This window comes from Poecilia latipinna, unplaced genomic scaffold, assembly GCF_001443285.1.
Source record: "Poecilia latipinna isolate Pla-1442-1.1 unplaced genomic scaffold, P_latipinna-1.0 Scaffold276, whole genome shotgun sequence".
Taxonomy (NCBI): domain Eukaryota; kingdom Metazoa; phylum Chordata; class Actinopteri; order Cyprinodontiformes; family Poeciliidae; genus Poecilia; species Poecilia latipinna.
Window position 1 is genome coordinate 276525 of NW_015112892.1, and position 26738 is coordinate 303262.

Below are 26738 nucleotides of genomic sequence, written 5' to 3' on the forward strand. Positions count from 1 at the left end.
GGTGATCGGTATCGGTGTATCGGCCCTCATGGGTGATCGGTATCGGGAGGAAAAAACCTGATCGGCACATCCCTAGTACGTAGTGAGGTTTTCTCACAGTAAAGATAATACTGTGCAACTGGATTTACATAAAAACAAGTAAAAACTAACAACATGCTCCAAAAAAAAAAAAAACTGTATCTAAAACGGATAGAAAACCATTATCCATATCATGTTGAAGAACTGCAACATGATATGGATGTAGGTTCACTTGTCCTTGGTTGACACAATTGTCTTTGCTTAGTTTTAGCTCTGCCTCACCATAACCATGGAGGCTGATATTACACCGATTTATCACACTTATATCAGTTTACCCCCTTTTGCAGCAGCTCCAGATGACCTTTAATAAGTTCATATTCAAGACTTTAAGTCTACATTGTTCGACTATATAAATGTGTGTAACCTCAAACTATAAATTTAAACCTGCCTAATCAATAAAAACCACAATGATGCAAAATAAAAAAGGTATGCAAATATCATCCCAAAATTACTGAGTGCAAATTTATGTCAAATATCAGAATTCATTTTTTACACATTAGTTTATTAATAGCTGTAGAAGTAGCAAATATTTAGCGTTTTATCAGAAAGTTTTTACTAAGTGAAAAAAGTTTTTTTTTTTTGTCAAGGACTCAACAAATTTGTTTCAGTTCACTTGCTAACTTGACAGTCTCAGAGTTTTTATTAGTGTAGGAAGATAAATGATAAAGTTATGATCATTTTTGAAACATTAAAGCAACTGGTTTGATTTCTTCTACATTAGGGGTGTAGTGATACAATAATTTCACGATACAATATACGATATTCTGGTCACGATACAATATGTATCACGATATTTGTTAAGCGATACAATTCACTACGATTCAGTGCATTTTTACGATTTTCTGAAAGATTTTAGAAGGACCGAGTGATTTTAGTGACATTTTGTGTTCCATAGACTTGAATTTAGTTAACTGAAAACTGATTAAAAGCACCAACTACACAATACCTGACTCTGATTGGACAGTCCAACAGTCTGCAGCTGGACAAAATGAATCAAAGACCCAGTGAGAGAATTAGTTTCTGTCATTTAATTCATGTGGATTTGACATAAAACTCAAAGTTTCAACAGTGATCCAGGAGCAGAGTGGGGAGATTATCAGCCTCTGTAGACTCTCAATATGCAAATGATTCCACTTATGTTTTTTCTTTTGGACACTGTGGCTGCATTTTGGAGTAAAAATGCAGCCACAAATGCAGTCTTTTGGACTATGGGGAAAAAGGCTTTTCTACCTTGGCTCCCGGAGTTAGCCGTGGCTGTAAGCTGCTTTCTTCTAAATGCTAAAGTCGTGGCTCCGCCTCACCCCGTAGTGATCGACTCCCTGCAGCTACGCAGCGCCTATAGACCCTTTTCACATGACGTCACACAACTTCCGTTTTGGATCGAAGCTGTGTATCCTTAGTTCCGGTGTACATAGTACGTAATGATAAAGTTGTCTACTTTATCATTACTTTAATTCGTTCCTCAGCAACAAAATACAGCCCATCGTTATTTATTGAAGATTTTACATGTCCAAAAACACAGGAATCTAATGTTTTGTTTCGTTTTGTACGTTTGGAAGCTCATTCCCTCTCACATAATCGGAACAGCCGGGGAATGGCGGCGCTTTTGCCATTTCTCTGACATTCGGAAAAATATGGTTTACTAATTTTAGCATAACTCCGGTTATACTTGGCCTATTAACACAATTTAAAAACTGGTGTGTAGTTTATAATGTGCACTTTAAGCTCGAGTTGAAAGTTAGACTGAGGGAGGCGGAGTCTTGCTGCTACGCTGTAACAAACCAGACGTTAAAAAGAGCTGTCAGGCAATGGACCCCTATAGTTTAACGGATCGATACTCGCGGATGAAAATCGATACTTTCCTAGGGCGAAAAATATCGATATATATCGCCAAATCGATTTATTTATACAGCCCTATTCTACATAAAAGTTTTTTTGAATGTGAGCAATAGTAAATCAAACTAAGACTTAAGCAATTAATCGCGCAATAAATTAAAATAAGCTTGAGAATTTACATTATGATGGTTAATATGTTTTTGTTTGCATAAACATAATGCATTTTATTTGTGGTTTTGGTTTGTGTGTGGTTTTTTTATTTTATTTATTGTTTTTGGTTGTTGTGGGTTTTATTTTGGATATTTAATATATCCTCCAGCTTCAGTGTGAATTGTTCTTTACTAAATTAAAAGTTTATTGGTATTTGAGGAGGAAATCTTGCATTAATACATCACTTAAAATAAGGTCTTAAAAACAACATTATTGTTTATGGCAATAATTTCTGGGACAATTTATCGTCTGATATAATTGGTTATTGTGGCATCCAACAGTCTGATTTGTGGATTCATCAATGCATTTCTGTCTCACAATCCAACATAAATAGCGATTATAAGCTTTAGAAAAACGATGGGACGCAATTTAACAGCATTGCATTGTTTAACTGTAAAAACTAAAACTAACTAGAAATTGATTCCATAAACAAATAGAAATATAATTACAGTAAATAATTCAGTGAATATGAACCTTATAAAAAGCATTCTTTATTAGGCAAAGCTCTGTAGAAAGGTAAAATAATGCATATGGTAAAATATTGGACACAATTATGAAAAACTGCTATGTGGCTTAGTTTTTAATCCCAAACTATACAATGTTTTCCCCTCAAACAACTGAGTCTTCCTTTCTTGCAGACAAGAGAAATATGCAAGGGTCTTGTTCCAAACTGAGCTGCAGCGCTGCGTTACTCTACGCTCTGTAAATCCCTCTATAACCTCCATATACATGGTAACCAGCCAATGCTTTTATTCTAACCTTCAGCTCTACCAAGAAGTACTTGGAGCACATTATGAACTGAAATGTTACAAAAGTGACAACTAAAGATTACAAACAGACACTGTTGTAAAAACAAAAAAAACCTTAAGAAACTTTTTTTTTTTTGATCAGGTGTTCTTATTTCCAATTTAAGGCATGACAATTGTCCTCAAAGAAATTGAGAACTCTGACACGCTGCCCTTATATAACAAGTTAATATTCAAGTCAAGTGATAAGAAATTATGACTTTATATTGATATTGTAACTTTTAAACCCATTTTAAAAGGAGTGGTTTATCAATTTCTTATCTTTTGTGGGGGGGGAAATTAACAGTAAAACCTCCAACTTTAGAATATGAAGTCAAAAATATTTAGAAACAACCAAAAATTATAGCTTACTTAATTTCCCTTCTGGTTTTTGCATTAGCAATACAACATATCTCAAAGTTGTTTGAAGCTACCTTTGCTTTTTTTTTATATTACGCAACAGCTGCAGGTATTTTTAACTCAATTACAGACGGAAGAAAATTTCACCCATCAGGATAACACATTCTGCTGAGCGATAAATCTTCCCAGAAGTTATTGCGATAAACGATAATGTTTTGAGAAAATGTTCCAGTAACACAATGATAACGGCATAACATGCAAGAATACATTCTCAAAGATCAAGGAATTTGAAATGCATTTGACAGTGGAACTGGAAGACATTGTAAATATACAAAATAAATAAAATAAATAAATTCTCTGAACAAAATTGTCCTAAAAACAAACAAAAAAAAAGGCTAGTTGAAACCTTAGCACCAGACTGAAGACTTTTGTCAACCAGTTTTTGACAGGGAGAGAGAGATAAAAGAGAAAAATGGTCATGCAAATGGTAATTATTGAGTTTGTTTTAATTTATCATGCGATTAATTGATTTATCGCTTACTGCAACAGGCAGAGGGAAAATAAAAACTTTTGATAATGTATGCCATTTTTTATGCTCTTCAAAAGTAATGACTCTTATCTACTTTTATTTGCACACCTCTTAACTCCATGACCACAAGCATTTCTTCATTTATGTAATAAGACAAATGGGTTTCCTTCACAGACCCAAAAGAACCTTTTAAACTTTTCATAAGTTCCTCCTGTCTGGCACCCCAAACAACCAAAACCAATAATATGTTAACATAAATAATAATAATAAAAATAAAAAAAAAACTAGCTACTTCCTGCCTTAGAATAAGCTAACAGTCAGACAACATTCACTCATCTCACAATTGGGGAGCAACCTCAGGGGCAACACGCACGCAAAACGTGCAACATGCAACACCAAGCTGAAAATAAGCAACACAATAACTTATTATAACCAGCTCAGGGAGCCACTTTCAGCTGTTTCACTCCACAAAGCGCTGTGATGAGTTTGCAGTCTGACATAACACACAGGGTTCATTGTGACTGAACTTCACCCATCACACTGTAGCGCCAACAAAAACCACCTTTATTGCTGCCTTTGCATTTGCAAGCAACTGTCGATATGCAGAAAATTGCACAATTGCTCTTGTGCCGAGCGGAGGCCGCCTCTTCCATGATCCGGGTGAGAAAGGAAGCGCCTTCCGCAACCCTCGGCCACAATCTGTGTCCTTACAGTCACCTCCATGTTTCTGAAGCAGAAAGCCACAGCTTGTCTCGCATTACCCACACAGCAGTGCATGTATCAGACATGCATTCCAGGTCTGTGGACTTTTGTTCTGTTTTTATGTAAAAATCCACTCAAAATAATGGTTTGCTCCACAATTCCTATATATTTTTTTTGATAGTTTAAAAATCAAGCACAAATATCTACAGTACACTAGCTTGAAATATCATAAAGATAAAAAGTGATTGTGCACAAAATGAAATAAAACGTCTAGGTGAGGTATCAGCTAACATGGAAAATCAGGTACTTAATTAAATGTTGCTTTTCATTTAAAATCAACTTCTTTATTGTGTCAAAGTTGTGGTTAACTTAACATCCTTTTATTTTAAAGGGACAGTATTATGTATTCTCCACCCATATTGTGCTATTTCATTGCAAAATCAACTTACAATGTTACTTTAAGATGTTACTTTAATGCTGTATATATTAACCATGACTTTAAAGAAATTTGACTATGCAATTTAACGCCATGAAATTGAGCTTCTGTCTGTTTAAGAAGCTCTTGCTCTTTCTGACACTCCGCCTTCAGGAAGTCATCACAACAAAGTTCCTCCATTAAGCCTTTAACAATGTTTCACTTACTTGAGAAAGAATAACCAGTTGCATAGTTAAAATTTTGTCCCATAGGGGGAAAAAAAACTATTTTTTGTCATTGAACCAGTGTGGAACATTTCATTCAGAAAAGAAAATGGTATAAAACTTGACAATTAAGCAAATGAATCTATAAAAAAACATAAAAATAACATGTTAAGAGATATGTACTGTATTAGCATTTCATAAAGTAGGGAAAATGTATTTTGATAATCTGAAACCTGTTTAAAATGATTCAGTTCTGGCTTGACTTGTACAAAAACTGATCAAAGGTATTCCTTAAATTTAGTTACATTTTTTCTGACCATTGACAAAAACGGTTTCAATGTTGAGAGAGAGGGGGGAAAAACAACAACAAAAACACAATGACGAATTTCAGAATTCCAAGCACTCTTAATTTTTAACTAAGTCAAATCTGGAATTTCCTTAAAAGTAATAATAGTTTTCCACAAACAATATGTTCAGACATAGAGCTATTTTCAAAAATTTTGCTAGCATACATATTGAAATCAATTAAGTAAATATTCATCCAATTGAAAAAGGTATTGCTTAACGTTTTACAGTAGTATCCAAAACACCCAAATTATTCAAAGCATTTTGATACATCTTGAGTTTTATGCAAAGGGGGGCTTCAGCTCAGAAAAGAAAGCTCAGTGGAGCAAGAAGAGTTATTGTGAGACCAATATATTCTGCTCAAAGTCACAAACAACCTTGGGAAAGCGCTTATTATTACAGTAAATTTGTAGAAAGTCAACAAAAGTGCTGAAATTATTACAAAATAAGTACAATCTAATTAGTTGCTTTAAACTACAACAATTACTCTACTTTAAAATGGAATTCATGCATAGCCAGGCCTAAAGTCCAGATATAAAAGACCCAAGCTCAAGCAATCCTAGGAAATAAGTTATTACTTGTTAATGTTTTACAAAATAAGTACAATGTGCACAAAATGTTTTATAGAATGCAAACAAGAGCAAAAGATGACTAATGATATAACTTTCAGACTATGCTCTCTAAAACGTGTACAACTTGGGCATTTTTTACTAACTGTGTAAATTAAATTTCTTTTTAAGCCCCCCAAAACTTGCTACAGGAGGTAACAATGTTAACTTATACCTTGGGCCGGCCTGGTTTAAAGTCGCAACTTTTAGTTTCAGAGAAATTACCTCAGAATGTTGGACTTTAAAATGCTGTACTATTCATAATTTCTAGCCTACATACATAATCTTTATGTCACATTAAATTATTTTGAATGAGCTTTTAAATGAAATAATTTATTTTGACAAACACCTGTCATAAAATAACTTGCATTCATGGCTGCTTGAAAGCAGTGAAATAGTAATTTACTCAAGTATCAATTTGTTTGCCAACTCCATCTTAGGAGCTGTATCAATCATTCATTTCCAATTTTTAAAACATATAATGTACCCAAATTGGGAATTTTGATATTTTAAGACACGTAGAAACAACTTAAAGCTTTGTAATGTACAACGTTCAAGCTATGTGTCAAGTATTGGAGACAGAACCAGGTAGCCTGATAAGCTAATATGACAACTAACGTAATGAAAAGAGCAGAAAACACTACTTAAGCGTTAATACAACATACTATAGGGTCAAGACAAATTAAAGACCCACTGTTAGAATATCAACAAGGCATGTGGTCGCCGTGAAAACATTATAATCCCCCTGTCATGAACAGCATCTGCTAGCATGTAGCCTCCGGTGAGGCTTTGAGGCCTTCTCCTAGCTTCCACCATCGCCATAACTGAGCTCGGTTTCATTTGGGAGCAGCTGCGCCGTAGTTTTAACTTTCAACCAGGAGTGAACAGTGCAGATATACTCACAATCCAAATGTTTCTTCTTTGGGCCCATAATTTCGTGCGTGGTGGCCTTGCATACTGTTTTCGACACCGCGGATCCCGTTACACTGTGCTGGGCTGCCGTTATCCTGTCCGTAATGCTCTGTCCCGACATCTTCGCTTTACTCAATGAAACAAAAGACTCAAAAAATGTGAAGCCCGAACGGCTTTAGTCTCCGAAGTTAGGTTTTCGTTTCCCCAGCTGTTTAAAAAATGAAATTTGATATCCACCTCCTCCTTTGCCTCTCAAGACCCCCCTTTTTCCCACCTCGCTCGGAGGAAAGAAAAATCAAAACTAGGCTATGGCAGACGCGGACCAGGGGAGGGCGGAATATAAAGGAAATCGGAATCTGACAACAATAAATATATATAAAAAATATATAGACTCGAATTTTTTTTCTTTTTTTTAGGCAGGGTCAGTCCCGATTCATTCGGAATTTAGAAATGCCAAGACAGTGAGGTTTCTTTCGCTGACTCATTCAACCCGGGTCTCTGTCTCGCTCTCATCCCGATGTAGCACACCGGATCCCTGCCTCCGCCGCTCCGCAAGTCGTCGTTGTCGCCGCCGCTCCTCCTCCTCTCCCTGTTCTCCCTCCTCCTACTGCCCACTGCTGCTCAGCGTCAAAGCGCCGTGAAAGGAGAAAAAAACAGGACCTCTGAGAACGGGAAATGGCGGGTCTGTTCTGCTTTGCTCTCATGAACACCACCCAGCAGCAGGCCTGCAATCAGAATCTGCACGGCTCGATCCTGCAGAACACTCCGCGGAGAATGTGTGGCTGTGCACAGATCAGCTATGTGGGGGGAAAAATAACCAAATTCTCATCTGTCAAGCCTAGATGGATGAAGCCTGTGCTGAATCTGAGTAATGGGTATAGCTCAATGGGAACCAACACAACGGGCCTAAGTGAAAGAATGAACCAGAACATTCTGGTTCATTCTAAATAAACTTAAGTGTATTTTGCATGGATTTTACGTTATACACAAACACAAAGGGGTAAACGGTTTGAAAAATGTTGCTAAATAAGACCAAAAAAGTGGTGTCCATTTTTATTCACTACCCCCTTTTATTCCAGTTCCCATCAATAAAATCCAATCCATCTAACTACCTTAAAAAAATTTCCTAATTAGCATAGTCCACCTGTGTGTGATTTATTCTCAGGATAAGTAAAGCTCTTTTGGAAAGGCTTGTCCATACGGACCAAATGCAGCATAGGTCAGTGATAAAGTTGTGTTGAAGTTTAAATCCAGGTTAGGTTAAAATACACTCTAGAGCAGTGGGGTCGACCTTCTACCCACTCCTCTGGTCTCAAGTTTTGCAGATGCCACCGTCATTATTGGTCTGATCCAGAACAATGATGCTTTCACATGCAGACAAGAAGTCGAACAGCTAGGGCACAGGTGTGGTCTGAACCAGCCTCAGCTTAATCCACTCAAAACTGTAGAGATGATTTCAGACTTGCTGAAAACGAACACCCCTCATCATCCGTAACATTGTGCTCACTGTGGATCACATCAGGTTTTTAGGAACCACTCCTTTCTTAGGATCTGAGTTAGTCTTACGCTGCTCGGTAGAATAGTAAAGTTTGAACTTTTTGAGGCATCTCGACAAGTACAACCTTCCACAGGATCTGCTGGTCAGCTTGTACGCTGCCAGACTCTGTACTGAATCTTTCCTGTGTACGGGTCCAGACTCCAACAACAATCAGGTCTGCAGAGTGGATAATTGTGGCTGGCATTCCCTCTATACAGGACTAGGGTTAGAGAAAGAGCAGCATGGGCAACCAGCATCTCTGCAGACCCCACACATTCTGAACACAAACTGCTTAGACTTTTACTTTTAGCTAAATGCTATAGGTTACTATTAGCAAAAACCAGTCTCCACAGAGACAGATTCTTCTCCCAAGTAAGTGTCTCTGATGCACACAACCTCTCACTGTGTGTTTTATATTTTTCCCCTGTAAGTGTATGTAAATACACTCAATGTCCGTATGTGAACATGTGAAGCCAAGGTCAAATTCCTTGTCTGTGCACAAAATCTTGCTCACTAAAGACGTTTCTAATTTCAGTTCATCATCTAAAAATGGAACGAGTAAATCACAACAGCAGACCTATAGTCTAGGCCGTCCTGCTAAAATCCATAGGTGGAAGGATCTGTCAATAGGACTAGTTTTAATCAGTCAGGGTTTTTGTAAAAGTGATGTGGGCAAGCTTTATTCTGCACCCCTTGAAAATGCCTGCCAATTGTTGCACTGTTGTTGCACACACCCATAAAAAGATTGCACTGCAAAACTGTCTTTTCAATAACGTTGTTAGTACTGTTTTAATTTGGTGGTTTCCAGGTTTGATGGGTCTGCATAGACTGTTTGAGATGTTGAACTTAAGGTAATCAAATGCTGTCCAGAGATCTTAAAAACTCAACACCAATATAGACTTCTTTGTTCTGTGTCATTAAAAGCCATCAAATAAAATGTTATATAAAAATTAGCAAGAAAAATGAAACATTTTTCATTCACTTGCTTGGGTTACAACTGATTGACTTTTTTTCCCCCAGGCACTTACACGTCACCTCAGTAGAATAGTTAGTTGTGCTCTAAACACAACTAAATATTCTGACCTATATAGAAGAGAGGCAAGATAAGAAAAAAATAAACCATACAAATTTCCCTTAGAGTTTACCATAAGCCATGTGAGGAGTACATCCAATATGTAGAAGGGATTGCTCTGGTAAGACGTTACCAAAATTAAACCTTTTAGTTGATCATTAGCAAATTATTTTCTACTTAGAACACTGAACACGTCTTCTTCTTCTTGTTATTCACATTAGCATTACAGTCACAAAATTCCAACAGAATACATTCAAGTTTGTGTTTTCAACGTGACAAAATGTGAAAAGGGAATGAATACGTCTGCGGTGTACATACCTACCACTTCATAAGTTGTTTCTGCATTTCGGTGCAACAGCATTGGGGGTAACAATCTTCTTCAAGCAATGAAGCAAACTAAATGAACAACACTTAGAGGGAAGACCAGCACTCTGAGGTCGCAGGTGGCATCTCTTGCTGCGCCTCTGCATTGGCGGGGAGTGCAACTTCAGTGCCAGGGAAGCAAGCAGGATCAATACACTCATTCAGAAGGCTGGTATCATTTGTGGTTGGAAGCCAGAGACCTTTTGATTCAGGGAACAAACGGCTCTCCTTCACTGACAACCCATCCTGAGGCTCGTTGTGACTCGCGCCACAGGAAAATAAAGGCCGCTTTAAGAAGTCTCTCCTGCCTTCAGTAGCCGTCTCTTCTTTGGCTTGTTGCATCTCTGTGATGGTGGCGATTTTTACACATAGGTCAACAATTTGTGTGACCGATACTGGATGTTGATGCATCAGGGTTAATGGGTCTGGAAACAAAAATATCCTTTTTCGGAAAAACCTGCATGGAAACCATGTTTTCTTCAGGTTTTAGTAAGTTATTTAGTAAAATTATATGTATATTTTTTGATCTGTCCTTCAAAGACAGCATTTTGAATTTTCCATGTTAAAAAACATTAATTTATACGTAAAGTTCACAATGTGCTTTATTAGTCCAGGCCCTTCTTCCTCCTCTGCTGCTGGTGTCAGTACAGTGTGAAAGTTGGATAATGTCGCTGCCACATGATATCAACACAGTCACATTTCTGGTTATTCAACTACTTCATTGCAAACTGCTTGTAAGAATCCATTTACAGTACTGAATGCCTACACACTTTATTTTTTATTTTCTTAAGCAAATAAAATCAGACAGGCTCTACATGGATTCGTATTCAACTCTCCGGAGTCAATAACCTGCATTTACAGCTAGAATATTTCACAGTTTCATTAGCTTTGGCAATTTTTGCTCATTCTACTTTGAAAAAACATCTGAAGATCTGATGGTTTGAATGGAGATTGTCCGAGGAACAATTTTACAAGTTTTGGTGCAAATTTGTAATAGGCCTATACTTTGACTGGGCCATTTTAACACCTGGATATGCTTTGATCTAATAGCCTATTTTAGCTCTGCTTGTATCTTTAGGGTTGGCTTGCATTATGCGTTGCTTTCTCTTGGTCTGTTATATTAAATCCCGATGAAATATATTATAAATTATGTTCTGTAATGTGATGAAAAGTGGAAATGTTGAAGGGGCGTGAAGGTCATGCCAGTTTATAATCTCAGTGTATTGGAGGGTGGCTCTTGTCAAATGTTATGTTTCTGTGCTGAAGGCCATGACACGACTACATGACTCCTCGGAGTCTGGTCTTTGGATTGGTTAAGTAATAATCTTTTTATCCTTCTTTGTACTGAGCACTATTGACGTTTTCAAAGCAAAGATCTGGAATACTGATCTGCCTGACCTCAATTTCGTTTTTGCTTCATGCGACAATGACCTTTACCCAGATGCTTTTAAAACACCTGCTGCTGCAGCCGCATTGCTTTTTGATTAATACAATTAAAGTTTAGGTCAATGTAAGGATCATAGTTTTTTTTTTTCAATAATTGGTATTTTTGATTTTTTTTCTTTTCTGATTTCATCTAACTGTTGAGGTATTTCACATTTTCTGTTGTTCTGTAAGCAAAAAAGAAATTAGCTGAAAAATCTAACATTGTACAACTATTGTAATCGCTAAAAATAACCTGATAATTTAACTCTAACATGATAAGTTAATATCCAAATTTTTTTGTACCAAAGTTTCAATAGCTTCTTAGATTTTCATTTAGTCTTAAATGTCCCCACTAACTTCACTTAAGGAGAAAAATCACTCCCCACATGGTGCAGCCTAAACCCGGCTTCATCTACTCTGAGCGTAAGAACACCTACACAGGAATTGTGTTCATTAGTTTCACCTGGGCATTTAGCTCAATCTTGCCAAAACAGGTTGTGGTGAAGCGGTTGCTGTTGGATTTGGATCTGCAAGCAGGTGAGTTTCTGACAGTAAAACAAGAACCTTTGTGCAACACACAAAAACAACTATTCCAGACAAAGGCCACAGTGAGGTGTGTTGATCCTTGTACTAATTCACACATGACTAGTCAGCCAGTTTCTCCAGAGACCGGAGGGGGTTGAGCGTCGCTCCTTCACCCTGACGGTCCGTCCCTGGGGGGTAGGGGTGGGGGCGCCGATTTATGTTTTCGCATCCACCTGAATAATGTGTAGTTGCACAACTGCTTGAAAGTGGCCTCTGTCTCTTTAAGAAGCGTTGACTGCTTCCAACAGTGATTCTCATTTTACTATTTACAACCCTTATTAGGGCTGAGTGAGAAGTAGTTTGAATGAGCTCAGCAGACTTGTGGTTTTGAGCTTCATAGTAAAAGCTGTGAATACTCACATAAATTAGATTTGTTGGTTTTCTATTTGTAATGAATTTGAAAAGCACTTACAATTAGTTATCCATGCTGACATATTGAGGTATTTGTGTGTAGAATTTTGAGGAAGGAGATTAATTTAATAAAGTTTGGAAGTGAGGCGCTTTGAGTTCATTGATGATCCTGCTGTCGTTGGGTTGGTGACAAACAGTGCTAACATGCAATTTGTCCCTCAGTACCACTGCAGGGATGATTATAGATTTCATAAGAGCTGTTATCAGTAACGTCTCATTGACCATCAACAATCCTGAGGTGAAGAGGACTTGTTGCATCTTTGCAGATTTAAAAATGTCACCATTTCCATTCTGCAAAAGTAGCACCAAAAGCGTATTTTATATTGCGTAATTTTCTGGTTTGGCAATAGGATGGCTAAAGAAGCTGGACCCTTCATCAGGTTTTTCCATCAGTGTTGACTTTTTTTTTTGCTCCATCTACTTGCAGAATTTTCAGAAGTGTTGCCAGTGATTAGACTTTATTCTGTGCTAATTAGTCTCTTTAATACTTTTCTTAGATTCTGATATAATCTTGATACCCATCTAAAGATCAGAATCTGCCATGTGTTGTCATTCTTTCCATATACTTGTCTCCAGGACTAGTTTTGACTGCCTGTAGTTGTGAAATTTCCTCTTGCAAAACATGTGCAGGCAGTGTTAGTCACTACTATTTGTCACTTTCTACAGCTGAATAAGCACCCAAGTGATTTCCTGCAACGTTTTGCAATGCCCGTTTTTTTCTTGTGCAAAGTCCACCATGTTAAAACACAGTATGCATCATTGCACATTTTTGTTAGTTTAATATATGTTGTACTTTAAAATCCATCCACTAATTATCTAAACATACTTATTTTTGCTTGGTTTCCAAGGGATCTGTGCTTTTCTACTTAAAAAAAAATATATGGTAAAAAATTGCTGTTCAAGTTTTCCAAATCCAATTCATATTTTTTTAAATATGCCATGTTTGTGTTCTTTCTGATTCTGTTTTATGTACTTCTGTTTGTAATTTTACTCGATTGCAGCAAAGAGTGTTTAGAAAAGTGCTATTCAAATAAAATGTATTATTTCACGTAACTAATTGAAAGCATTTTAGGAAAACAATGGCTATATAAAATAGATGAAAAGTGATTGAATCTCCTTGACGTCCTCTCTGTGTGAAGTGTCATTAAGCTGGCTCACCTGCTCTGGTTCTGCCCAGAACTGAATTTTAGACTAGAGCTTTTCAAGACTTTTCTAGATCATAATCATGGAACATCAAAGCCAATCACAACCTGAAAACAACTGGATGCTTCTCGGCGTCACGTCAGCTTCTGCTCTGTGTTCACATGGCTGTTCGTCTTGGGATAGCGATAGCAACGAAACAAATTGCATTCATTTAGAAATACGTTATTGAACTCAGTTTTGTGTTCTGGCTAAATGAGATGTTGGTCGTATTATGAATGACCAAACAACCCCAGAAGCCAGGACAAGTTTGAGAGAACGTGAACACTCACCATGTTGTTCGCCACTTGAAGGGATAGCTTTAAACTTTAGTCTCAGTTTCATTTTGCACAGCCGTTTATTTTTAAGAGTTAAGCCTTTTTCATGAAAAGATATACTTGCCATCATAACTGCTTTTTGGTTAACACTGATTAACTTTGTGTTTTCAATACTGATATACTGTTTATCCAAAAAGGGAATATTATGTCCTGTTACAATGTTAATCCTTCATCAAAAACAATGAGTGTCGCTTTCATTCTTTCATGCACGTTTGATAAATCCTTGAATCTCCCATGGCAACCATTCAGGGGTTCCCAGTCGCTTACTCATACAAAGCTCCACCCATTTCCACAAAGCTGCAGTCTCCAGCTGAGCCTTTTTTATTTCAGTTGACAAAAAAATGTTTTCTCAATTGCAGTTTTAATTATTTTGTTAGTTTTAGTTAGCTATAGTCACCTTGCACTGGGCAGCAGATCCCTGAAATTATGAATTCAATCAGAAGTCGTGAGAATTCTGTAAAACTATTCCCACGTTTGAGTCAAGTCTTGCTTTAAAGTAGACTTACTGTTCAATGTTGCTCAAATGGCAGCTAAGCCTTCATGAGTGCAAATAAACTCATGAGAATTTACGTTCAAACGGACTAATTTCTGAATATCAAACAGTAAAAAGTCTAAAATCAAATTAAATATCTCACATTCCATGTCTGAAAATACCTCATGCAACCTTTTTCTTGCAGCCGGGTTCTTAAAAGCTGCCAGGGTGTGAGGCGCTTTGAGCCGCAGCTACGACAACCAAAGAGTCCACTGTGAAAGCTTGATCTTTGAGGAGGGATTTCAGATTTCCTTTCCTCTCCGTTGGCAGCCGTTCTCTTCCGAAGAAAGACAAGCAGTCGGCTTGGAGGATTCTTTGCTAATTCAGCGCACGCACACCTACCAGCTAATAGAGGTTTACCGAGACACTGCTCACACTGTCTCCTCCTTTCACTCGCACCAGATCAACCTTGTCTAGTGTGGAGATGGAGCACATGACTTGTGCTGGTGTCGTCGTTACTAAGAGTTGCAGGTATTTTCAGCAGTTATTTTGGTGTGGACCTACACATGACGCGTTCTGACATTTAATTTCTTTGCTGTCGATCAAAGTTGTTGAAAGGTCAGTCATTAACAGATAAAAAGGCAGACTAGACATTCTGCAGGTCACAAACTTATATGGGAAATGTCTCTCTTCTCCATTTAAATATAAAAATGTTAAATCTTGACATTTATGATACACTTACATCTGGAAGCACAGAAAAACAAAATCAAAACAAAAGGATGTTCACAAAATATGAAAAACAAACGATCAAAATAACACAATTTAAAATTAAGAAAAAATGAGTTAGCAAAATTGTTTACCTGCTAATCACCTTCTCTTTTTTTTAAATGCATCTCCAATATATTTTTCAGTGAAGTCCAATTTCAAGCCATTAAAGTACGTTGAATTTCTTTTAGATCATATTTGACAACAACTTAAGTTAACAGTTATTTGACTGTGGGATAAAATGACACTATGTGCCTGAAATACTGCCCCTTTAAGAAACTGGCACTAGATGGATTAAAAGCAGTCTCTTCTTCACCCAGCACCAGAACTGCTTCGCTTACAGAGCGAATAGACTGACCAACAATCCCGTCACCGCCTCCACACCATCTTGAACAGAAATCAATGTGACGAAATGTTTTCCCCAATGTGAAAAGTGGGAAAACAAAAGAACATATTTTAAACTTTAGGGACAGTGGTTCTGCCTCCCTCAATTTTCCATTGTGGAGACAAACAGAAAACCAAATATGGATACTATAGTATCCATGTTTGGTTTTACACAACGGGACTGAAACGTATAGGGAAAATGATAATCAGGGCTAGAACAGAACCAAGACAAGGGAGACGAGGGTAATGGAGATGAGACCAACTAAAACAAAAATCGAGTTTAAGTAAAACAAATGGAAAATAACCTAAAGAAACAAAATATGATACCAGGACAACTGTAACTAAGCAAAGATGAAGAACAAACATGGAAAACAAAAACAACAAAAACACCAAACACCCAGACATTATGACCTACACTACTTTCAACTTCTTAGGAAATTTAAAAAAAAAGAAAAAAAAACCTGTGTGAGTTGCTGCTGGTGCTTTTCAGTCGTTCCACCATTAAAAGATTCCTAGTGTGTCTGTACAGTGCGCTTCAGCGGACACAACAAAGCAATGCAGAGAGTGACTAACACAATCACTGGCTGTCCTTTTCCATCTTCAGAGAAAATTGCCAACTCGTGAATGTTTTCTAGAAATACCAAAATCACAAAGACTCTTCTGAGCCTGGCCACTGACTGACTGAACTTTGTCCCCCTCAGCAAAACGTTACAGGTGTCTGAAAAGAACAGAGTAGTAGGTTGAAGAAAAGCTTCCTTCCAAAAACAAAAAAAAAAACAATAACAGAGGTTCATCTTTAGCAAGACAATGTGGCTAAAACACACAGACACATGTGCGCGCACAAACTAAAAAAATAGGTCCATTACATTCTGTTGGCCTACCCTAAACAATACATTGAAGTTTGAATTTATTAGATGACAAAATGTAAAAAGTTGAAGGCGTGACTATTTTTGCAATTTGCTGACAATGAAGTACTAAGTACTTTATTATTTTAAATCATTTACTCAAAATAAAGAAGTGTAATTGTTTTGCTTCGATTTTGAAAAGAGCAACAAAAGCGAAAACGCGTCATTTTCAATGTAATATTTAGAAGCTGCATGCAGTGTAATGAGTTCCCCACCAGGAGGCGCCACAGCGCCACGGCTCCCAGTTACAGCTTGTAAACCGTTTGAAGGAAAACTAGTTGTGACAAAAGAAATGCAATTAGTTTGACTTATTGAAAAAAAAATAAACGTAAGTTAGCTTACATTTATTGATAAAAAATAGTTTAATTATTCACGAAAAATAATTATTTAACTCTTTAATATATAAATCCTATATTAAATTCTCTCAAATGTGAACTGGACAACCCAAGTTTTTTTTTTTCTTCTCCTGAATCCACTTTTAGAATTAAAAACAAAGATTAGCAGATAAACAAAAATGTAAACACAGATAGTTTTCTTTGAATTTTTGATGATGTCATGCTAAGAGCAGCGCTATAAGCTCCTAAATAATCATTTCCATCTCGCCTGGGAATTTTCACAAACCTTGATTCCAACAACAAAAAACAACAAAAAAACTCTCCCAGGAACCTCAGGACACACTGCAACCTCAATTCCCTTTTAAATGGAAATCTCAAAAAACTTACCATTTTAATCTTCTGCACTAGTGGAGCATTAAAAAAAAAGAACTCAAATTAGATTTATTTTATTTTTTTTGCCCTCCTCCCACTTTTTGCCCGTAGTGCAAGTCATTTGTGGCGAATAAACAGCTTTATTACCCAAATCCATTTTAAATGGTCCCCCTTCTGCTGTGGCAAGAAAACAAACATTACTCAGCGAGGATCAAATGGCAAAGAGGCCTTTGATGAGGGCTTTACTTTCCTGTCTGCGTTAAAACTGGAGCGTCAGATTACAGCTGCCCTCTCTGGGTTTTTTTTTTTTTTTGTGCTGCGGCCCAGATTGTCCGATTCAGACGTCTGCTCGCTGAATCTGGGCGTTTCACAGGTTGATCAGATAGAGGGAGGCCTTATCGGGCACATCTAAGTTTGGCGGTCGGTCCAGAGACATTTTAAGTCTCCGAGCACAACGACCTGCAAAAAGAAAAGAGCTCAAGGGTTTTTACTCAGGCATGAGCTTTCGCTGCAAAGGCAGGATAAAGTGTTTAGGGGTTGAAAATAAAATGAAATGTAAGAGACTGTGTGTGTTCCTTCTTCATTTGGAGGCCAAAGAAAGAGGATATGTCTGAACATAATCGACCCTGACGCGCCAAGCGTTGTGGATGTGGAGGAGGCATTTGCTGAGGGCACAAAGAGTAGCTTCACTACTCTATGATTCTCTATTTTCTTTTTCTTTTTTTTTTTTATGAATTCACACCTCTTGAACTTTTTGGACGTCTTGCCCCACAGGATTTTGTGTTCTGTTTCAAATGACATTCCCAAATCTAAAGTAGTTTTTCTTTGCAATTACAGACGTTATGTGAATAGTCTTGGTATCTAAGTGAGGACATGTTGGGAGACTCCATCAGAAGTCTTAAGTGTCACATCAGCTGCTGTGGTCTCAACGAAAATAATGATGAAACATGAAATAATTTTGATAATAGTATATAAACCTAACCTTTTAGAAAAATAAATAAGTCTGCAGACTTTTGGAAACTAAATTCCCATTACCTGTGCAAAAGACTGATGCGGCTGAGGTACGCCAGAGCAGATTTACAGAGGGTTTAATAAAACAAAATACCTGGATGTTTTGCCTTCGCCTCAGGTTGGCACCATCTAAACTTGGGATATTTGATCTTTCTTGAACAGCCATATTTATTTTTTATCCAATTAGAATAAAACAATAGGAAATTGTTATATTTGACTCCAGTTGAAGTGTGGTTTTTGAAATCTATGTAAATTACTACAACAAATTTATGCACATTTTGTTAAAGAAAAAGTTAAAACCACAAAAATATGTACATTTTGGGCAGTACCATAGCTCCCTACAATGTCTTTTTGGTGAATTTCCTAGACACCGAGTCCTGTCATAAACTAATTTTTTTTTATCAGCTTCCAGCCAATAGTCTGATGTTTCTGTAGATATCAGATATGTTTATGTTTAACTGAGGGGAGATGCAGTAATGAGAGTAGAGTAAAAGGTTAAAATCTGACCCCGGGGGAGGGAACCCGGGGCTTAACTAGTTTAATTTGTTTGATGGAGATTTTATGTGATGGAGCTCATGATGTAGAGCATGACTGTGAAGTAAAAGAAAACTGATGAGTTTTTTTTTTTTAATCAATAAAATCGCATAACTATGTCGAATAATCACAACGAGCAGCCTTTACTTTGATCAGTCAAATTAAGTGCAACCAGTTACCTTTAGAAGTGAAGAAAACAGTGAACAAAGTCCAGAACCACAGAACACAGGGGTGATTTATAAAAGACAAAACTCAAACTTTGAACTTCTTACACAGCAATGTTCAATCAATCAGCATTAATTTTAAAGTGTAGGACCCAACTGCAGACCTACCAAGACTTGGTCAATCTTCACTCACATGCTGGGCAAAGACGGCATTCATTCGAGAGGCTAATGTTGCTTCTGTAAGAGCTGCAGAGATCAGCGGCTCAGGTAGGAGGATGTGTTGGCAAGCAACTACTAGTCACTAACTCCTCAAATATGGCATTTGGTGAAATGAGACCAGAAGTAAATGTTCTGGCTAACATGCTAACATGAGCCTATTAGTAGCATCATGGTGAGGGAAAAGGTTTCTACAGGGAAGCTGATAAAAGTTAATGTGGAAAAAATAGCAGAGGGAGCTAATGCTGAATTCCAGTTGCACTCTGAACTGGGAAATTTCGACTTCCCAGTCGGGAAAAAAATCAACTGGAACGCCCTCCAAAGTCGGATTTCCTACTAGGAAACTAGGAGCAGCTCCGATTTCCTTTTCCAATATGGCCGTTCCTCATGTCAACAGTTGTAAGATGTGATAGAAACGTGCTTGTTTTGCAAGATACACATGTAAAAGTGCATCTAAAATCATCATTATTACATGTAGCACCTGCAACTATAAACTGAATGAATGAAAAATGGTGTTTGCTTATGTAAAGTAAAGCTTAAAACAATGTTTGTAAGTCATTCCAAATACGGTTTATGGGTGTCGCCATGTTGAAATTCAGACTTTTTAACTGGAACGCTGTCACCTCAGTTCTGACGTCAAACCTAACTGAGTTGTGACTTCCAAGGTAACTGGAACGCAGCATCAGTGCAGAGTGAAACTAGAAGAAAAAGAGAGTCCAGACAAGGTCAGAGGTTCATCTTCCAGGACATTGGTCCTAAACATGCAGATGGAAAAATGCAATGAAATGGTTTAGATCATATTCATGAGCTAAAACAGTACAGTAAACATGCAAACCTAAATCTAATTGGTCATTTGTGGGGAGACTCAAAACTTGCGTTTGACAGATTCCAACCCTACTGAGTTTAGGCTTTAGAATAAAAAGCAAAGTTAAAAGAAAAACCCTTAAAGACTTTTCAACAAACTGAAACTTCAACAGACTAACCGAATCATTTCTTTCTCTGAAGATCTGTAGGAAGAGCGAAGGTAAGGCCCGTTTTCCTGGTGGCGATTTAGAAAAAGAAAACGTCTGCCGTGGCTGTATGAACAGCTGAATGCTCCTACTTTAAGTGATGCCTTGCGCATCACAATTACTCACACACAGCTCTGCATCGGACCGTGATCTGACTTTTGTGCTCGTGCGAATGTGAGCCGCCGCAGTAGCCGATGAAAGCCGAATTCCCGGGCTACACCTGCCCCCTGCTGAGGCCCACCATTTGTTTGACCTGACAGATGGAGATCAGACTGAAGAGAGATGAGTGGGAACCCACCGAGCACGCTCAGGTTTCTTGGTGCCGTGAAAAGATTTGTCCCGTCCATTCAGATCTGATGGAGTTTCCCATGTTCTGCGCTGCACCGGCTTTTTGTCGGACTATCTTTCTCATCTCCGCGCGCACAAGAGAGATACAGCGCGAGGCTGACGTTGGGGGTTCAGTTTGGCTTCCTGGGTGCCCACCACAAACCGTGGTGTCCCCCCAGTTAGGAGGTTGCTCTCTCGTCACAAATCCGCAGGAAGACGACGGTTCCGGCCAATTACCTTGGAAAAAGACTGGAGACAGGTAAACAGGTGAGGGGAAAAACACACAAGGTGGGTGGGGTGGAGGAGGGAAGTGGGATGAAATGAGCCAGAAAGAGGGGGTGACCTCAGTTTAAAAGGCGTTGGGTGAAGGGGTCAAAAAGAGGAGGCAGAGAAGAAGGATTAGGGGAGCTGAAGACAGAAGGCTGAACTCCTCTGGTCGAGGTCAGAGTGTGCAGCAGATAAGTGGAGGGAAGCTTTGTTTTTGTGTTTTTGACATCTCTAATTTCGACGTAGGTGCAGTTTTTTGTTTGTTTGTTTTTTTTTTTGACATGTAACTGAGGAATGTGGTTGATCCAGTGTTGACCCCCCCCCCCGACGATGACCCCGGGCAAACCTCTGTCAGGCGCCGGAATGGCACAGACCTGCTTCCTCCTCCTGTTAATTGGGAACGCCATCTCGGTTTCCACGCAGTTTAATGGATACAACTGTGATGCCAACTACCACAGCAGGTTTCCTGGTGAGAAAAAACAAAGTCACAACACTTTCTATATTTTTTAAGGTCACATTTTTTTCTACTATTCTGCAACGATGCGACTAAAATCAGCACAAGCTGAATTAAGCTGTGCTCTCCTCGGGTGTAGATTCTTAGTGAAATGTTTAGTATTCCTTCCACTGTGTTTCCAGAGACGTTAGCTTTCTGCAGGGCAAGATTTATCCTCACAATAAAAAAAAAAAACACCATTAGAGAACAATTACATCTTTGAGGATGAATAAATTTGGAATATTTGCATTCACATCACATTTGTGATGCACAGCTACAAACACAATTAAAGCAAATATATATATTTTAATAGCTGATGGTATTTTTTCCCCAAAGGATATTTATTTTATTACTTAGAAATATCTTGATGCAGATTGCCAAACTAACTGTGCATGGAAAACCTCTTGAAATATTTTTCCTCAAAATGAAAGTACACTTTAATAATTTTTTTTACAATTATATAATATTTAATTATTTCTCTATTTTTAAATAGTTAAATTTGTTGTTCTATATCTTATCTGGGTGAGGGTTTCATTTTACAGCTCAGTCTAATTTAAATCTATTTTTATTTCACAAAAATGTCAACTGTTTGTTTCACAAAAAATAAAATCCCAAATTGACATTTTATTTTGCTTTTTACTGTAAGCAAAAGCCTTGATTTGTATTCTGCTTCACTCTTCTCTTACTTGAAGTACTTCATGAATCCCACCAAAACAAAACAAAACCCCCCCCGTCATATTTATATGAAAAAATTATCTAAGCAGCAACTAAGACAGATGTGATTTACTTTGACAAACCACTTACTGCACAACTTTAAAAACAAAATGCTGCTGTTGACCTAAAGTGACTCACTCTGGTTACGAGCTTTACCCCCGTCTGTCTGTCTGTCTGTCTGTCCTTCGCCCCTCCAGCCGAGCGGGACATCAGCATTTACTGCGGGGTCCAGACCATCACCCTGAAGATCAATTTCTGTCCTGTGCTCTACTCGGGCTACACAGCAGCAGACCTGGCCCTGAACGGCCAGCACGGAGACGCTCAGTGCCGCGGCTTCGTCAACAACAACACGTTCCCCACCGCCGTCCTGTTCAGCATCAGCCTCAGCACTCTGGAGGCCTGCGGCAACAGCCTGGTGGTGAGGGACGACGGTGGAAAAAAATGCAAAAAAACAAAAAACGGCCCTTTTATTTAATCGACAACCGATTTCATTGTTGTGTGAGATGTTGAGATGTTCCCCCTGTTTGTGCAGGTCAGCACAGCTCACGGGGTCAACGCCTACGGGAACATGTCTCTGGTGCAAATTGGAAATATCTCAGGATACATCGACACCCCCGACCCGCCGACTATAATCAGCTACCTGCCTGGTTTGCAGTACAAGTTCAGCTGCAGCTACCCGTTAGAGTACCTGGTCAATAACTCGCAGCTGGCGTCGTAAGTTACTTTCCTTAAAGGGACGGTGTTATGTAAAAGCGACATTTTTGTGTGTTTTATGTCATTGTAATGTTATTCCCTCACCAAAAACACACTTGGAGTGTTGCTTTCATGTTTTCATTCATGTTTGAGGAATTCTTGAATCTCTGATGGCGACCGTTCGGGTTTGTAAAACGCCTAGGGAAAACCGAGTGCCGCCTTCCACGCTCAGCTCCTTCAAACTAGCCGCAGCAATTAGCAAACACCTGGTGGAAGTGCACATCTCCTGATGAGTTCATTGTTGGAGTTCTCAGTCCAGAACTCCAACAAATGTTTGTAAATGCTTAATAGAGAAATGCTGATGAAGGACAGAGTGTCGGAAAGAGCAGGAGCTTCTTAAAGAGACAGAGGCCCAATTTCAAGGTGTTAAATTTTTGAAGTCAGATTTTTTTTTATGTCATGTTAGATAAATGCAGTATTTTTATAACAACTGAAAGTGACATTATTACTTGATTGTGCTGTAAAATGGCACTATGTAGCTGACAAACATATCACAGTGTCTTTTTAATGTCTATAAGATTGCCTGGCCTTTTTTTTTTAAACTGAATTTCTGAAGCTTTCATATCTGTGTTTTTTTTTATCTGTTGAGTTTTGAATAATTTCTTTTAAAAGGCTCACATATTCATTCAGATACAAGTAAACAAATCCATCAGTGAAACATGGTCAATAGTAAATCTTTTTTTTTTCCAACAGCTCGTCTGCTGCCGTGTCAGTGAAGGACAGCAACGGCACGTTTGTTAGCACGCTCAGTATGATCCTGTACAATGTGAGTACACGGCTTAATTAAATGATCCTCCAGAAAGCATTCATTCAATCAAAGTTTATCAGAAATGTTCAAATGATGTTTCCATTCCTCTGTAATCATTCTAAGAAAAGCAGACATTCAGGCCTCTTTCATGAAATGGATGTTAAAATTTTTTATTCTTTTCAACAATTCTGGTGAAAAATCAAAACAAGGAGGGAGTCACCGTATAAAAAAAACCTTAGTTAATTTCCACTTTTTCAATGTGAATACTCCACAAAAGGGCAGCAAGGATATGAAATTTCTTCTATGAGAAAATGCTACAGTTGTTCAAAATGAGCCTCTTTGTAACCAGATAAACCATGAATATTGTCCAGTTTGTTTCTCTCTGTTTAAATATTAAAGCTGGTTCTTAAATTGTCATTGTAAGCCAGTTTAGATAATATTTTGTCGAAAGAAAGAAGCCCACAGCATCACAGATCCTCCACCATTCTTAATAGTGATCATCCCGTGTTTCGTGCCAGACTCGCATGGAATGTTTGCTGCTGAAAAATTCTGTGTTGGTCTCTTCACAAAAGCCCACTGCGCCAGTTTAAATTCCCGCTAGTGTCTAGTTAACGCTACACATTTACATTTGTGATGGCATGGCAGAAAATACTTGTCGTTGCTGGAGTTTGATTGAGTTTTCATAGTCTTGGGTCCAGTTATTTAAACCTTTATTACTGACTATGTATGGAATAGTTCAGGAAAATATCCAGGCCAACTTTTCAGTTTATCACATAGAAATATAAGACTAGATAGATGCATATCATAGCAAAACGATCCAGTTATACTGATCGCTCTGATTCAATGAGTATCTGCTTTCTTGAAGTTCAATTTCTGACTCATGCATAAAAGATCAACACATCTACTTTCCTTTTGAAGAGAGGCTTAGAAAAATGGGGTTTTGAGGCGCATCATATTCATAGCCAAGTGAACTTGAAAGTGATAGATTACTACTTAAATATTAACTAAACTTTGCTTAACCTTTGAAAATGCAACATAGGAACAATTAGAGGTTCCAATGAGTATTATGCAAGTAATTTTATAGAAATAGAAATAACAATGCCATTGATTATATTGAAAATTCAGCTGCCACTGCAGAATTTTCCAGACTTTAGCAAATGTCAGTGTTTGCAGAGAGGTGGCCAAGTTATGAACAATGTCACTGAATAAAGGTATCAGTCAGGAGAAATCCTCAAAAACCTTGCAATGCATTTTATAAGGTCAAAATTGACTCGGAATGGAAACCATTTACAATTTCATCCAAAACTACATGGATCAAAAGAAGAAACCGTCACATTTCTTCTTTCTGAAGAAAGAAATTTCTTCAGAGCATGATACTGCCAGTACCACTGTGGTCATGAAGTTATTTTACTGACGTGCTCTTTCTCAGCCAAACGTACCATTTGCTATTGTTCCCCAGAGTTAAACTGAGCCTTCATCTGATCGTAGGATCTACTCCTACAAGGTTTCGGTAGATTTTAATCAAGCTTGCATGTTTTCTGGGAAAGAAAACATGTCTGTGTTGTAATAATCCCAGGCAGTTTAAAGTTTAAAACGACAACAAAAAAAGATTGCTGTGATGAGTACTTTCTGATGCAATTTCAGTTGTGTTGTCCGCCTGTTGACAGCCTAGTCTTGGTTTTTCATCAGTTTTGGAAAAATGTAGTTGAATATTTTCTCCAGTTATCAATGTCTATTTTCAACTTGGTTTATGTGCTACTCTGCGCAACAGTTTCTAATCTACTCTTACTTTATTTAATCTTATTACTTTATTTTAATACTTTATCATCTCCTTGTGAATCATGGCACGTCAGATGAAAGGAAGACAAATGTTAGGAAATTATTTGCCAAAAATTTAACAGGGGTGTGTACACTTTTGAGATACACTACATATTTAATCAGATTTCAAATATTTGGCACAGTAAAACATTTTATTCGTTTGATGCCACTTTTCCCTTCTCCCGCAGGACTCTACGTACAGTCAGCCCCTGTCGATCCCAATGACGGGGCTCGCTCTGAAAACCAGAGTGTTTGCTGCTGTAAAAGCTACCAACTTAGACAAACGGTACAGAACACGTCATTATTTTTCTCATTTCAGCTTCATACATCTTCATATTTTAAAGAAATACATCTCATTTCGCCCTTTAACATGGCATCTTTACTCCAAGATAATATTTTTGATATTCTTTCCCAGCATCATTTTTTTCTCACTTTTTCCATTTGTAGTAATTTTTTCTGTGCTTAGGCTACTTTCATTAGGCCATTATGCTATTACTGGAAGTGAAGGCGCCAGTCTGCGGCAAAGAAAGCCCATCCAGTGCTTTCCCATGTGCAGTTAGATCTCTATCCCATCTCACAGTGTTGTCCCCCCTTGCAGATGGAATATCTTGATGGACTACTGTTACACCACACCCTCAGGGAATCCTAATGATGAACTCCGCTATGACCTTTTCTTCGGGTAATCTTGCTCCCCCCCCCCCATTCAAGATGATGACTTGATAACCCACAAAAGAGAGTCATTACCTTTTCATGCTCTCTGCTAGGCTTATCCTCATGAATGCTTCCACCCTGTGACAGCTTAAGCGCACACCCAGACATCCAGTCTGTCATTTTTTTTTTTAGTGCATGCATCTTTAAATATGCATGTGTGTGTGTATGCGTGTGTGCGCGGCGCATGTATGCAGATGCTCCAAAGACTCACAGACGACCGTTTTCGAGAACGGGAAGAGTCAGATGGGGCGTTTCTCCTTTGAGGTCTTCCGATTCGTGAAGCACAGACACCAGAAGATGTCCACCGTGTTTCTGCACTGTGTCACCAAGCTTTGCAGAGCAGACGACTGCATCATGCTCATCCCGGTACTGGTGGCAAAAAAAAAAAGTCTGTAAGTGTGCGTGAGCATCGTCTGATCTTGGCGAGGACTGAACTGTGACAATATTGTGATTGACAGATTTGTGGGCGACGGCGCAGGAGGGATGGAGAGCAGAGCCTTGATTCCCGGCCAGTGGCATCTGGGAACGCCGTTATCACGGCCGGTCCAATCATCACAAGGAGCGGTATGAACAATAAATTGATCCGTGGAGGAACAGCCTGACTTTTTTTTGTTTGTTCTTTTTACAAGTAGGCCGATAGGCTGATACTAAGCTGATTTCTTTAAGTATTTTGACCCAAACAAACAAAGGCACTTAAGGGGCACCTATTAAGTAAAATTCACATTTTGGAGATTTTTCTACTTCCATTTGGGTTTCAATTCCTTCTAAAAATAGCCCAACCACTTAAATTAATATATATATATATATATATATATATATATATAT

General features: G+C 38.2%; 2 protein-coding genes across 13 annotated transcripts in view; one reads left to right on the forward strand and one right to left on the reverse strand.

The window, feature by feature from the left end:
• Positions 1 to 7761, reverse strand: part of picalmb (phosphatidylinositol binding clathrin assembly protein b) — a 31528-nt gene extending 23767 nt beyond the window's left edge. For 2 of the 10 annotated variants that reach the window (XM_015033680.1, XM_015033678.1), the window contains exon 1: positions 6996 to 7761. In XM_015033680.1, the coding sequence (XP_014889166.1) occupies positions 6996 to 7125 (130 nt within the window). In that variant the 5' untranslated portion in view covers positions 7126 to 7761. The remainder of the gene's footprint in view (positions 1 to 6995) is intronic. The other 8 variants (XM_015033685.1, XM_015033684.1, XM_015033681.1 and 5 more) reach the window with 7 other exon arrangements.
• An 11033-nt stretch (positions 7762 to 18794) lies between these two features.
• The window catches only part of LOC106948166 (zona pellucida-like domain-containing protein 1), a 12841-nt gene continuing 4897 nt past the window's right edge, over positions 18795 to 26738 (forward strand). The window contains exons 1-9 of one of the 3 annotated variants that reach the window (XM_015033688.1): positions 18795 to 20676; positions 20986 to 21145; positions 22081 to 22301; positions 22416 to 22597; positions 23330 to 23402; positions 25391 to 25488; positions 25801 to 25881; positions 26108 to 26279; positions 26372 to 26477. In XM_015033688.1, the coding sequence (XP_014889174.1) occupies positions 21007 to 21145; positions 22081 to 22301; positions 22416 to 22597; positions 23330 to 23402; positions 25391 to 25488; positions 25801 to 25881; positions 26108 to 26279; positions 26372 to 26477 (1072 nt within the window). In that variant the 5' untranslated portion in view covers positions 18795 to 20676; positions 20986 to 21006. Of the gene's footprint in view, positions 21146 to 22080; positions 22302 to 22415; positions 22598 to 23329; positions 23403 to 25390; positions 25489 to 25800; positions 25882 to 26107; positions 26280 to 26371; positions 26478 to 26738 lie in introns of all 3 variants that reach the window. The other 2 variants (XM_015033689.1, XM_015033687.1) reach the window with 2 other exon arrangements.